At 40.8% G+C, this 14,742-nt stretch overlaps 1 protein-coding gene across 11 annotated transcripts in view; it reads left to right on the top strand.

Moving 5' to 3' along the window:
- Nucleotides 1-443: 443 nt before the first annotated feature.
- Nucleotides 444-14,742, top strand: part of LOC126983902 (signal transducer and activator of transcription 5B-like) — a 51,955-nt gene continuing 37,656 nt past the window's right edge. The window contains exons 1-9 of one of the 11 annotated variants that reach the window (XM_050837103.1): nt 444-720; nt 7,028-7,167; nt 7,370-7,529; nt 8,527-8,619; nt 8,930-9,101; nt 9,416-9,522; nt 9,800-9,981; nt 12,071-12,229; nt 14,427-14,661. In XM_050837103.1, the coding sequence (XP_050693060.1) occupies nt 7,034-7,167; nt 7,370-7,529; nt 8,527-8,619; nt 8,930-9,101; nt 9,416-9,522; nt 9,800-9,981; nt 12,071-12,229; nt 14,427-14,661 (1,242 nt within the window). In that variant the 5' untranslated portion in view covers nt 444-720; nt 7,028-7,033. Of the gene's footprint in view, nt 890-1,374; nt 2,269-2,387; nt 2,632-7,027; nt 7,168-7,369; nt 7,530-8,356; nt 8,394-8,526; nt 8,620-8,929; nt 9,102-9,415; nt 9,523-9,799; nt 9,982-12,070; nt 12,230-14,426; nt 14,662-14,742 lie in introns of those variants that run through there. The other 10 variants (XM_050837100.1, XM_050837099.1, XM_050837096.1 and 7 more) reach the window with 10 other exon arrangements.

Below are 14,742 nucleotides of genomic sequence, written 5' to 3'. Positions count from 1 at the left end.
TGTCCACTGTAGCATGAGTTATCAGTGAACTCGAAAAAAAGAAAAAAAAAAGAATTGCACGTAAGATCTATGATAAGCCGCCGCTCATCCATGTAAGTGCAGGTGAAGTTTGCTGGCCAACGACTGGGGTCAAAATTCACTTCCATGGCATTCAAGTATACGTACATGGCGTGTATTGATGATGCACTACGTATCGGAAAATACAAATCTCGGGTACGGGTACTGAGGAAAGTTGCAACTGATGGCAATAACAGCCGCGCGTTATGCCTTTTCTGTGAACGCGGGAGTGCCTGGCAGATACCACGCAGCAATTAATTATGTGTGCATCGTATGAGAACATAATATGCGCTGTCCCCCAGTAACGACAGGCGTGAGGCACCCTCGACAGTGCTTCGCAGTAATGCCACAGCTAACAATATTCGTTGTCGGGCAGGCGAGGAGCGGCACTGCGCGGCTGGCGAGCGGCTGCATCTGCTGCTTTTCCCTGAAGGAGAGCCACTTCCTGGAACAGGCAGCACTGCCAACACCTCAAACTAGACTTTTCCCTGTTCATGATATTATAACAACTTATTATGGCACTTTTTTTAATGGTTACGTGATGCTTTTGCAATATATTGTGGGGATGACACTTTTCTTCTGGTGTGATGATAAGCGTGACCCGCCAGTCCCCCAAGCTAGGCGGGGAGATATGCCAGCAGGTCCGAGCGTGGCTGCGGGAAGGTGGGTGAGGCAGGAGTAATAGCAGCAGTACAGCAGTAGACATGTTGAGACCCTCCCGGCGAGAAGCAACGTACCGGGGCTCCTTGTAAGCCCTGTTAGGTATTGTGTGGACAGCCTTACCTATGCTCAATTTTGATCGGCGTATAATAAGACAGGTATACCGTAGAAGGTAAGTTCACCTTCACCCATTGCATTTGCATATTGTTAATCAATGTTTATATATATATATATATATATATATATATATATATATATATATATATATATATATATATATATATAGTGTGTGTGTGTGTGTGTGTGTGCTTTTTCTTTATTCTAGTGACCGTATCGTGTAAGTCCACATGCACGTCTCTCTCTCTCTCTGTGTGTGTGTGTGTGTGTGTGTGTGTGTGTGTGTGTGTGAGAGAGAGAGAGAGAGAGAGAGAGAGAGAGAGAGAGAGAGAGAGAGAATATATATATATATATATATATATATATATATATATATATATATATATATATATATGTGTGTGTGTGTGTGTGTGTGTGTGTGTGTGTGTGTGTGTGCTTTTTCTTTATTCTAGTGACCGTATCGTGTAAGTCCACATGCACGTCTCTCTGTGTGTGTGTGTGTGTGTAATTCACCTCTTGGTGTGCTGCGGGTCTCGAGACAGCCAGCCGTTCCCCTACGGAAGAGCACAGAGCTCGTAGTACCGATCTTTGGGTGTGTGTGCTTGTGTGTGCAGAGAGAGTACCGGGCCTGCATATTATATTGTAGAATGCTGTGTTTGACGGGTGATCTGGACAGGCATAACTTAACGCAGTGCGGGGAGGGGGGAGAACTGTCTCCGAGGACAGACAGCACCGTATGTTTTCAAAGTTGGCTCGTGTTTACAAACAAACGTGTCCGTGTGTGCTGGCCGACCTGCCCTTGCCTGCATGAATCAAGTGGAAAAGAAACTCACACATTCCTACTAATTTTAAGTGTTCTACATGCAATATACAATATTCAAGTAACGTTTGGCTTGTTAGATTTTTTAAAGCAGCGCCCAGAGATGAAATACCAGGAACTCCTCACTCGAGACCTGCGCCGTCATTGGCAGCACAGTGCGGCGGTGCCAAGTCTTGGAAGCTTGGAGATGACAAAAAAGCCACGCTTCACTGCTGTGACATTTAATTGTACCCTAGTGAAATTTTATTTGCCGCATTTTTCAGTGTATTAGGCATATGTAAGCCAACCAACGCGTGGAAAAAAGTGTAATGTACTTGTGCTGGTAGTGGCACCACTGCGTGACGCTGCTGGCCATATAAGGTGAAACTTCCCCGAAAAGTGCGTGTGTTTTGATGAATCGATCTGGGAGAGGATTTTGTACCTGGAAACCTCAATACTCGTGGATATACCGGCGTGACAACCTCCACAAGAGTCTGCTCCTTCCCCAGAGCACAGCAGCAAGGTGTGTGGCGGGGTATGCGGTGTGCTGCTGGCCGCGGGGTGCTGCTGCTTGCTGCACGGTGCCTTGGCTAGCTGCTGCTGGCCTTGGAGCGTCACCGAGGCCTTGTGCTGGTGTATGTGTTCACACGTGTGCCGACATCTCAGTAACCTAGTGTCCGTGGGTCTCGTGTGGGCTGAGGGGCTGGCTAGGGCTTTAAGGGTGCATGACGGCGGTCATGCAGGCTGGACGGGTGCTGGCGGGCATGGGGGCGGCCAAATATACACCCGGGGCGTGGGGGCCCGGGGGGGAGGCCCGGGGCTGGCGAGCGGCTGCAGTGCCAGAGTCAGTGGCAGTGTGCGTCTCTGTCATGTGAGACTTGTGGACACTTAAAATATTCTCACGTGTACAGACCAATAAAGGTGGGTATTGCTGGCTGGACTGACGGGCCTGTTGGCATGTACTTTGTGATGTGACAGTGACTAAAGGATTACTTGTGGTAAGTAGTAAATCAGATGAGTATATTTAGTTAGTTCTTGCACTCCCAAAACTCACCTTCATCTCTAAATTCCCAAGGGGAGTGCTATCATTCAGGTCAGCTTCATTTTTGGAAAAAAAACAAAGGTCAAATTGGTGGCAAGATCAGTGCAATCCACACTTGTACTTTTCAAGTGTTTGTTGGGTGAAAAATGGCGTATTTGTCACAGTATCAACAGAGTCAATCTTGTAAAGTTCATTTTGGTACTGGTAATTGTGTAGAATCACTCCATGCTTCCAAAAGATGTTATTTTGCCTCTATTTTTAGTTTGATACGCCTCCGTGGTTTAGTGGTCAGCGTGCCTTGCTTCTACTCCGTGGGCCTGGGTTCGAATCCCGGCCCGGGCAGTCGGCATGCAGCTCACGCAGCTATTCATCCTCCCTCTCGGGCTGGTCGATAAATGGGTACCTGGGGAAGGTAAACTGTGGTAACCCGGATGTCACACTGGCCCTGTGTCCTGGGGTAATGGGCTCCCTCCCACTACAGGCTCAAGGGCCAATGTTACAGAGATGAGTACCGAGGCCACACGCTGCTCAGCGTATGCCCCCAACTTTACCTTTACCTTTAATTTTTAGTTTAGGAACTGAATACACGGCCCTGAATGATATGGTGTGAAACTGGAAAAATGTTAGGGAAAAGGGAAGGGATTCAAAAGGGACGAGGCCCCTATTATTGGAAAAATTATGTACCTAATGCAAAGTTCCCTCTGTTCCATTTGGAGGTTATGGTAGGCTTGATGAGAGGAAGGCAGAACTGGTAAAATGACATGTAGGCATACGAAGACCAACGTTGAAAAATGTGCATGGCAAAGCAGATGCTAGTATTTATAAAAAATAAACATTAAATATGACAAAATCTTACATAACTTAATGTGGGGGACTTTGACCCCTACATTAATTTAATCAACTCTGAAAGAACCTTCTAACAGGGGGGGAACTTAAGGTTTTTCCTGTTCCATCTTCATGTTATGATTTAGTGATCTGTTGGAGGGATTTAATCATGGAAATTGCCATGGGTATCAATATTTAGGGCAGGACAGTAGGTGTCCTAAATGATCCCAGAATAGGGCATAAAGTGATCGGCAACTCATCAGATTTTGCCTGGAGTGTGCAGGAATGTTTTTTTGTGACTGTCAAGGTGAGGCACCCTGCAGAGTTTGTTGCAGAAGACCTGCGCTTCCACACCAGAGATGGTGCTGATTCTTTTTTATTAAGTTCTGAAGCTGTTTTTTTATTTATTTGTCAAGTTCTTTGCCTTCAAAACTATTGATTTGGGGAATTATTCTGAGGTTAATCTTAGTTCAATCAACCTAACCCAAGTTATCCATGTGTGAGTTAGCTATGCCGTTGGAAAACACTCATTGTTTGTGGGCTTATAAGACATTTTATATGGTTTATTACCTTTATTTGAAAAGGTTATGTAATAATTACAAAGGAGAGTAGGGCATGCACCTGCCACAATGGGCATACACCACTACACCACTCCCAATGAGGTATAGGTGCCGTGCTCAAAAGTAACTGTTCACACATTGTAACGGGGTTACATTCTTCACACTGAGCTCTGGAGGACCAACAAACCACGCTGCACTCCTCTCTTGATATGAAAAGACCGTCCTTTTGCCAAAATGCCATCCTTTTGTCCAGTGATGAGGTGCGGAAATTAATGGAAAAAGTTCCCTGACAAGTCATTCTACAAACTACCAGCTGTGGACAAGAGACAGGGACTGAAAGGAGAGAAAATAACACGAGAAAGCTGAGGGGAGTGGCAGCCACCTTTCGACAGGTTGGCCAACCACTGCCCTCAGCATTGCCGTGTTATTTTCTCTCTTTGCAGTCCCTTTCTCTTGTCCACAGCTGGTAGTCTGTCGAATGACTTATTGGGAAACTTGTTCTTTTTAATGCTGCACCCCATCACTGGACAAAAGGCTGGCATTTAGGCAAAAAGTCTGTCTTGTGGCACCAGTGGAGGAAGCAATACAAAGTGAAACAGGTCAAAAGAAGAAGCGCGGTGTGGTTTGTTGGTTCTCCAGAGTTTGACCTGAGCTTGAACTTGACGAGTTGTGCATAGCACCTATATACTAGAGTCTGCTTCATTCCATCTGTCCACACATGAATATAGATGTGGCACCTGCGCATTGTTAGTTCGTGATTGCGCGAAGATCAACTTTATTTTTGGTTCTTTATTTGAATGTTTGTGTATATGAAGAACCCTCAAACCCTCTTATATAAACCTCAAACATACCAATTTGCATCGCTAATCTGCCATACAAGCATATGAAAAGACAAGCTTGTATCAAGCAGTATATTCAGATCATACTTGAACGATCTATGGCCTTGCAAATCACTGATCTCTATTATATTAGAGATCAGTTTTTCAAATATCTATAGGTCATCCTTGTCAAATTTCTTTCCACTCCTTCATTGTATATTTTTAGGAAGCACACCCATCTTCCATGTAGCTATATACATTGTATGCTTCATCAAATACCGGTATACCCTTTCTACTAATAGCGCCTCTGGTCAGCGTGCCTGGCTACGACTCCATGGGCCTGGGTTAGAATCCCAGTCCTGGCAGTCAGCATTCAGCCTCCCTTGCTGTTCATCCTCCCTGTTGGGCTGGTCGATAAATGGTTACCTAGGGAAACCTGGGGAAGGTAAACTGTGGCAATCCTGGATTTCACATTGGCCCATGTCTAGGGGTGATGGATTCTTACACACTATAGGCTCAAAGGACCGACAGTTCAGAGATGAGCACCACAGTCATGCACAGCTATAGTATATGCACTGACCTTTTCCTATTTTCTCATAGAATTTCTTTCATCCCCTTACATTAGCTGTCTCAGGATGCTCTGAACTACACTGCCACCCATGGTTCCATGAGTTTGAACATTCTTTGCTATTTTCACACTTTTTTTTTATCACTATGCTGATTTCCATTATTTCCCAAGAGTTTTCAAGGTTAGTAGAAAGCATATGCAAGGGAAGAGTATGTAGTTCTTAGGTGGGAAGTGCGATACCATATGGGCATGTAATAAAACCAATTTTTACCATGTTAGGGGGTAGCTTTCGTCTTAGCTGTGTATCTGGAATGCATTACCCATGAATACATGTACATATCTCATTGTATGCTGGAATGAATGAATGCTATAACAAATGATGTTCAAGAATCAGTTACATTCTCACTGTATTATTATTTGGGATGTACCGATACCATAATTTTGACTGATACCGATACCCCTATATTTGACCGATACTGATACCTGTGCACTGATTTTTTTTATGCAACATTTCCAGCAGCTAAAGGGCAATATCAAATGTTAAAAAAAACAAAAAAAAAAAACAAAAAAAAAAAAAACAACAACGTTGTTCCACCATAAAAGGGAAGAAAAAAAAGTAATCAGCGCTGGCCTGATAAAAGGTGTCCATAGTCATGAAAATTGTGAAGAAATCCCCAGACGCTGGCAATGTGCCCCGATGTGTGGCGACCGTCTGACTGACTGAGGCAGGCAAATGAGGCGAGTGGAGGGGCTCCGCCTATCCCGCGCCGAAGCTGCTAGTACCATACCTGTATTATATGCGTCCACGGTACCAAAGGCTATACTGTATACTAAGTATTATATACTTGTATTCAAAGTAATATGAATCTTATCATTTAAAGTGATGAAAATTAAATCGTGGGAAATTCCAAACTTTGTAATATCATGATACTAGATAATTACACTTTTCTAATATTTTTTCAACAATTTAGAAAATCCAATTTCTATTGAACAAAATTATTTGCAACGAGTGACATGCGACGTACAAAACTCCTTAAAGTATCGGTAATATTGGCAGAAAATCATCCGATACCGATACCAATACTCTTAAAATGTGCCGATACCACCGATACGGATACTGATACATCAGTACATCCCTAATTTTTATATAAATAAAATAAATGTGGCTGGTATTGTTTATGGATTTGTTTATGGAATATTCTTATCTTCGGTAACATATGTTATCAAATTCTTTTCCTGCTTGAAGTTACTTCACTTATTCTCATACACTGGATCTTGGTATAGACAGAGATTTAGGCAGATATCAGGAGAAGTGGTGTAATGTGTGTTTTGAAAAGCACAAAGTCATTGAGACTAAGAGGAGGGTCTGTACACCTGCTGTGATTCAGAACTTAAAATGATGTTTTGCATTCTGAAAGAAAAAATCATTTGGATTGTGTTAAAAAAGTAGATTTTGTACGCATATTCATCAGTTTAGTGTACTTTGGATGGTAAAGCAGCATTCATATTTCATTTGCTGAACTATTTACTAGTGAATACAGACTAAACATGAGGGTTAAAGCACCTTCCCTGACCTTGCAGACCAGAATGTCCCTTTGGAATAGAGCACAACAGCTGCCGCCAGATGCCCTCCGTCAGGTACAAAATGTCTATGGTGAACAGTTCCCCATCGAGGTGCGGCACTACCTTGCAGGATGGATTGAAGACAAAATGCATCAGTGGTAAGTTACTGATTGTGGCTTGCCAATGATAAAAGCTTTTTTTGTGCACTTAGTTTACATTAACAGTTAAGGATAGGTCACATGGAATCAGGCTAGTTGCAGTGCATTGTAACTGTTTACCTTTAGGGAGTTGTGAATATCAATGATGATGTCAGACAGAAAGGAGATTACATTCTTCTTAGAATATTTTTATTATTTTCAGGAATGAAATAGATCCAGAAAATGTATCCCACAGTCAGTATGCCCACACTTTAATAACCCAGCTGATCCAGGAGCTGGAAAACAAAGCACTCAACTATGGCAGCAATGAGGACCTATTCTTGGTGCGGATACGCCTTGATGAAGCTGCTAATATGTTTAAGGTTTGTTCTGTGGCATGAGTCTTCCAGTATGGTTTTATTGCCTGTAGAAACAGAGGTAGAGATAGGTGGGAAAATATACATAAATTGCATCAAATTTGATTGTAAGTCTAAAAAGGTTAAATTAAGCCAAGTTAGCTATTTTGAAGTTAGTTAACCATTTCCTTATTTTAAGGGAATCTTTTTATGCTAGCCTGTTCCATGAATAAATCAGTATTGTGTGGGAAACAAATGGTCGAGTAATACTTTAATTAATATAACGTTGTGTTGGGTAATAAAACAAGTAAACAAAGAGTCCTTTATCTCACTTGCTTCCTGTGTGTGTCTGAGTGCGTGTGATCCCTAGTGCTCTAATAGCTCATCCTTTACAGAGATTCATCTTTGAATATACATAAGCAATACTTGTATTGTGAAATATCATGAATCACTGATATTGCAAAGTCTCCGATAAATATGTGAATACAATAAACCCTTGCCTTTATGGTCCTCACTATAACGAATTTTGGCTTTAAGAAACTTTTTGAGTCAGTGCAATATGTGTGGGTATTTGCTGAATAAGTTTTGTAAGTGCAGAGTTCAGTTTGGTGGTGCATTGGCCAAACCTGTATACACGTGTTGATCAGTGACGATTTAAATAAAGCTGACCAAGTTGTGCATGTCTAGTGTCTGCCTGACTGTAATCACTTCCAATCTCGTCCTTCCATGTTTTGCCTTTCACTGATTATATCTAATATAATTGGAAATGGACATAGCAAACCTTTCACTTCGCGTAACAAACAAGGTTCGTTCTGTATGACAAGTTTAGATCCCTCAGATATAAGGGATCATTGGATATGGTGTCACCTTCCCTCCAGTTGGTTCGTTAAAGTGAGGGTTTATTATATAATTTTAGTAGGATCACTAAAACCAGTTTTTGAGGTGGGTTAAGTATATGTGAATATTAATGTATATGTAATTGTTTGATTAATTAGCATTGGCTATAATTTGATTTATTTTGCAGACTCGCTACCTGAATAACAACCCCTTAGGACTAGTGTCTATCATCCGTGATTGCCTCAAGACTGAGCTTCACTTAGTTCAGCAGCACGAAAATGTAAGGTCTTAATGTACTCTTAAGTAAAACTAACTGGTTCTATTAAAAATAATAATCAAGGAAGATATGTAGCTTTAACATTTCAGATGACAAAATCACTGTTGCTTCATTGAACTCCATGTCACCTGAATTTTTTAACATTTCATTGTCATTAATATGAAATTGCTTACAATTGTTTCAGTATCAAGTAACCTGAGGTTGCCCCAATAATCTGTACCATAATGAGCATTTATGGTTTGGAAACATTTCACCTCAAACTGTAAATTTTTAATTAAATTCTTCTGTAGTGCAATAAACTAACCTTTTTCAGATGCTGGGCATTTCACATACAGCCAGCATGGTAATGGAGCCATGTGCAGAGATAGTCAGTGAACTTGACATCCTGCATCGACGTACCAGAGAAACAGCAGATGAACTCAGGCAGTTGGAGCAAGAACAGGAGTCCTTTGCTCTCCAGTACCATGACTGTACAAAAATCAATGGTAAGCTCAAATTTTTCTTTCAGTCGATCAATTTATGCACCTCCATGGTGCAGTGGTTAAGGTCCCTAACTGTGAATGTGAGCCTGGGTTTGAATCCTGGCCTGTGCAGATGGCATGCAGCCAACCCAGCTGTTCATCCTTCCTTTTGGGATGGTTGATAAATGCATACCTGGGGAAAGTTAATTGTAGTAACCAAGATGCTGCACTGCCCCTGTGTCAGGTTAAAAAAAGTTTCAACAGTAGGTGTGTTTGCAAACTCTCTACATTACCATCTAGCCTGTGTTTGACTAAATAGTCCCTCTCATTGTTTTCAGCACATCTATCACATATCCAAAGTCAAGAGAAAACTCAGCAAAATCGAGAAATGGAAGCCAATTTAAGAAGAAGAAAAGAATTAGGAGAGCAGCAACTAGCACAAAAGGTAATTACTTTCTTAGGAATATCCTTTGTTTTAGAAGATTTGCACTTTTCCGAGCATTTTTTCTTTTTTATACTTACACAGTTGAAATTTGTTCTAATATAAAAATCTTTGCTTTCAAAATTGCAAGTATGTTAATAATCATAATGATCTGTTCTTGAAACTGGCATCAAATAAGTGTCCTTTCAGGTTCTGGGTTGCCTTACTCTTAAAATTGGGTTAATTAGAGGGATGAAGTCCTTTGCTTAGACAAAAGTATCTAATGAAGGATAGTTTTCAGGTCTCAGGGTTACTTCAGAGACGAATGGACTTGGCAGAGAAGCACAAAGGGACCATTGACAGACTCAACATCCTCCAACAGCGTATACTCGATGAAGAACTCATCAACTGGAAGAGAGAACAACAGATGGCAGGCAATGGAAAATCATTCAATTCTGGAAAATTAGACCAGATTCAAGAATGGTAAGGAAACATGATTATTGTGCACCTGACTTAGATATGTAGCCATACTTCTTTCTTAATCCCTACGGGACGGGGAGCGGCGATCGCTGCTCGGTTGACAGAGGACTGGTGGCGGTGATCGCTGCTCTGGTTATATTTCGCTCATGTTAGTCATTCTCCCAAATTTTTTGCTCCCCAAATATGTCAACACATGGCCTGAGTACTTTTATCATTGAGTCAGTGGGTCTGAGGCTTTCTTAGTGGATGGACGTGTAAAAATAGAATATCTGCGTTCGAAATGCCTCGTCAGTCCATGCGACCAGTGGCTACGTCCACTCTGATAGCTAATTCATCACGTACAGATCGCTCAAATGCTAGACCTTCCGACAGTGCAATAGAACATGAACTTGATATTTCTGTTGTAACTCTGGAAAGTGATTTTGAGTGGAGTGACAGTGATTCTGAGTGGCATAATACAAGTAGCTATGATGATGGGGCAACCACCTCAGGTCCACCAGCTCTGACCACGTGCACTGGTGTGACACATTCCACACCTGTTACTGCCCCGTCCACCAGTGGGCAGGAAATGACAAGGCCAAAGTCTATACATACCAAGTCAAGTCACTCTGCCTTCAAAACTGCTACTAGCACACGCAGGGGGCGGTTTGGGGTGGAGCAGCGGGGTGACGTCATTTGAATCCAAATACCTGCCAGTTCACGGGTGACTAAAGCTGCGGAGGTGTGTGCACTTTGGATGTGGATTCTCGCCTTCTTTCACCGCGTGTTCAGGCAAGCCATTGACGAAAAAATATGCCTTTTTATTGAGCTATGCATGACTGTAATTCCATTGCCTACAAACGGCGGTGTGGGGTGTGAGGGGGGGGTATGTTGAAGTGATTGATTTAAATTAGTCCGCCTGTCTTCGTTTTCCCTAAATCCTTGCTTCTACATTCTCTAGTTTGGCTCCAAGCAACGTCCTCTCACAAAGCTGCATATGACTCGACTTGGTATATATAGACTTTGGAAAAGGCAGCCTTCTGCTCCCCATACATCTTCGATGCGTTCTTCTCCACCTGTATCTCCTCCAAGGTCAAGGAGGAGGATTGAGTTTGGATTATCCTCTTCCTCTGCTGAATCTTCTCCCAGAAGTTATGCAAGAGGCCATACACGAGGAAGAGCAGGCAGAAGAGGAATAAGAGGGAGGAGAGCGAGACAAACACAGGTTGGGAGGGGAAGGAGAGTGCGGGGTGATAACGTTATCACACCTCCACAGCGTGTTAGTCTAAACCACAGCAAGCCAGAGTTGAGAAAGAAAACGGACACAGTGACTCGGTCACCAAATATCTGCAGTAATTACTCCCATTCAACACACTGTATCTCAATAACTTCAGAATCTTGACACTTTGGGAAGATTCCATTTGAAAGAGGAAGAGTTAATGATAGTCAGAATGCATATTTCATTCACCTCTTTTCTCTAGTTAAAGAGTTTTAAAGTGAATGTCGATGAAAATAAGAGATTGACGCGTGTTTGCCCGTACGGCGAGACAGGAAATTACAACCCGGCCCGTCCCGTAGGGGTTAAAGTAAAAAAATAGTTCTCAGTCTGCCCTTAACATAGAATTTTAACTGGAATTTTCATACCTCTTCCTTGAGGTTATGAGTTCAGCATTGTCTCCCATTTTTTTTTCCCTCCTGATTTCCCTCCTTTTATTCTGTATAAAATAACATGTAGAATTATTTTTATTTAAATATTTTTGGGGATTTGGGATGCATTAAATGGATTCACATTCATATCAATAGGGAAATTTGTTTTGGTATGTGAGCAAAACTCCGGAACGAATTAAACTCGTAAACCGAGGTATGACTGTACGTATATTTCATACTTTACTGAATATTTCTTTATAAAGTTGCAAAATACTTGTATACAGTTTTAATTTAAATTTACTTTACATTGCACTGGTTTTTCAAGTGGTGTTTTTAGGTCTTGTTCCTTTTGTACCCAAACTTTATTGCTTGGCATACAAACCATGGGATTAATGAGTGTGAAGTATTGAGGGCTTCACATCTTTGTTTATCTGAAAAGATGCAATTAATTTTAATTTATTTTCAGGTGTGAAGCATTGGCAGAAATTATATGGCTTAATCGGCACCAGATAAAAGAGTGTGAACGACACCAGACCAAAATACCCATCACCCCCCATGGAGGAGTGGACATGTTGCCGACCCTCAACTCCCACATCACCCGCCTCCTGTCCTCGCTTGTTACCAGGTGAGTAACTATCCTGCTGTGTATGTTAAGAAAATCTATTGAGTTCATTTGCCTACTTGTGTTTACCTATAGTCTGTTTCATCAGGTTATTACAGGTGGCCACACCCCCTCATGCTCTTGAATTTTGACTGGCCAAGTGTCAGCCAATTACCTGGGGAAAAAAAAATCCGCTGTAAAAGTTAAGTTTGGTTGGCCAGGGAAGCTCACTCTGCGCTCACATTGCCTCTTAGTGCTATGGGATGCGTGAAAAAAATATACACCTCAGTATCACAATGAAATATTAACTTAATGCAATTTCACCATTGAACATGTACAGTGCCTGAAGTGTCAAGGATTACGATGAGACAAAAAAATAGCCATAAATACACTGTTAACTTGAATATAGATAGAAATATAAACTTGTTTATATCTTACAAAAAATATCTTCATTCATCACATGATATCTACGAGAAAAAATAATTTGTCATCTTGTGTTAAAGAATGAATATTATAAATAATGACTCAATGAAGGCAATGCTACTAAGAAAATACAGGTAGGCCTTGCAGTATTCCAGATATTATTAGAAGACTAAGAACAATGCCCAAAGTCGTGACGCCAGCTGCCAAGGCGAATGCAAACTGATGGGTTATGTGCGGTGATTAGCTGCCACATAGCTAATCAAAATCAAGAGTTAAATAGAGGAGGCATGGCTGCCTGTAATATCTTATTGAAACAGACTATAGTTGTGATTTATAGGAAGCAAGCTAGAGTGTGTGTGTATGTGTGTGTGTGTGTGTGTGTCAGTGGTGGGCGCGGTACCAAAAGTTTGGGGTTGCGTTACGCGGTACTGTGGTACCTCAGCATGCCCAGTGCGTTCTGTGGTACTCCAGTACATTTCCCGCCCCCCCTGGTGCGTTCCGCGGTACTGAGGTACTGTGGTACCTGGTTTCTAAAGCAGCACTTAAAAAGAGAAAAAAAAATGGCTCTGCGACACCAATTACTAAAAACACCTATATGTAAAAAAAATTTAAACGCCAAAAAATCACATTTTAATATAAGTACTTACAATTGAGAAGACTGAACAAAAGTAATACACATGTAGTGTACATGAGACTAGGTGGAAACTATCCAATAGGAAAGATGTGCCCGGAATAAGTAACAATGATATTGTAGATAACAATGATATATACAGGTAATTATTTAATAGATTATTTCCTAGGAGCAAGATTTTCACTGACCTACCAGTAGTGAAGTTGAGCCCGGACTTAGAGTTAGAACGTTACACGTTCTAAGTCCGTCTACTTTAGCACGGTACACGTTAGTAATGTGTCTCTCTCCCCCTTCTTTCTCTGTTGCCAGTTATAGCAAGATAATCAGCGCGCACGCAACTAAAGATGAATTGATTTAACGTACTATAGGAGTTATGAGGTGTTGATTAATTTTAGAAGCAAGTATGGTTCCTCCTAGAAAAGCATAGGTGAAAAAATCCTGGTTCCACCCTCCCTCTGATGAAAACTCACATCCTTTTAATTAAAAATAGGTACCTATCCTTTTCAGTGAAAGTGCCTCCCCTCTTTCCCACGGTGTCTGTGCGTATGTCTGTCTGTCTGTCTGTCTGGTGGGTCAGGTGCCCCCCCCCCCCCACAGCCCCCTCAAACAGTGGTATTGTTTATTTTTATTTATATATTTATTTATTCATTAATTATTATCATCACTATTTTTCTTTAAAGTGTTTGCTGGTACCACGAAAAGTACCGCAGGAAATTTGAACGCGGTACCAGTACTCCGGTACTTTCAGCTATCCTCTCTATCCTCTGCGGTACATGTTTATATATATATATATATATATATATATATATATATATATATATATATATATATATATATATATATATATATATATATATATATATATATATATATATATATATATATATATATATATATATATATATATATATATATATATATATATATATATATATATATATATATATATATATATATATATATATATATATATATATATATATATATATATATATATATATATATATATATATATATATATATATATATATATATATATATATATAAAGGTGATATTGATTTGTCTATGACTTACTTTTTCTTTTTGAAAAGTGGAAAGACAGGTCTATAAATTGGCAATGAATATAAGCAGTATTACATTTTACCCTAAATCTATCTGCTCCTCAGCACCTTCATCATAGAGAAGCAACCTCCACAAGTCATGAAGACCAACACTAGATTTTCAGCAACTGTCCGCCTGCTGGTGGGTGGCAAGCTTAATGTGAACATGACCCCACCTCAGGTTAGGGTGTCCATTATAAGTGAGGCCCAGGCCAATGCTCTCCTGAAGAATGATCAGATGAGCAAAGGTGAAATGTCAGGTGAAATTCTCAACAATACTGGCACCATGGAATATCACCAGGTAGGTTGCAGTCGTGGGCTGTAAATGTATTTTAATTATTGTACTCCTTAGGACACAGTTGTAATGTGTAGACTGTAAATA

This window comes from Eriocheir sinensis, chromosome 55 (genome assembly GCF_024679095.1).
Source record: "Eriocheir sinensis breed Jianghai 21 chromosome 55, ASM2467909v1, whole genome shotgun sequence".
Classification (NCBI taxonomy): Eukaryota; Metazoa; Arthropoda; class Malacostraca; order Decapoda; family Varunidae; genus Eriocheir; species Eriocheir sinensis.
The sequence above is the reverse complement of the archived record's forward strand: the minus strand, read 5'-3'. Positions and strand labels throughout refer to the sequence as shown.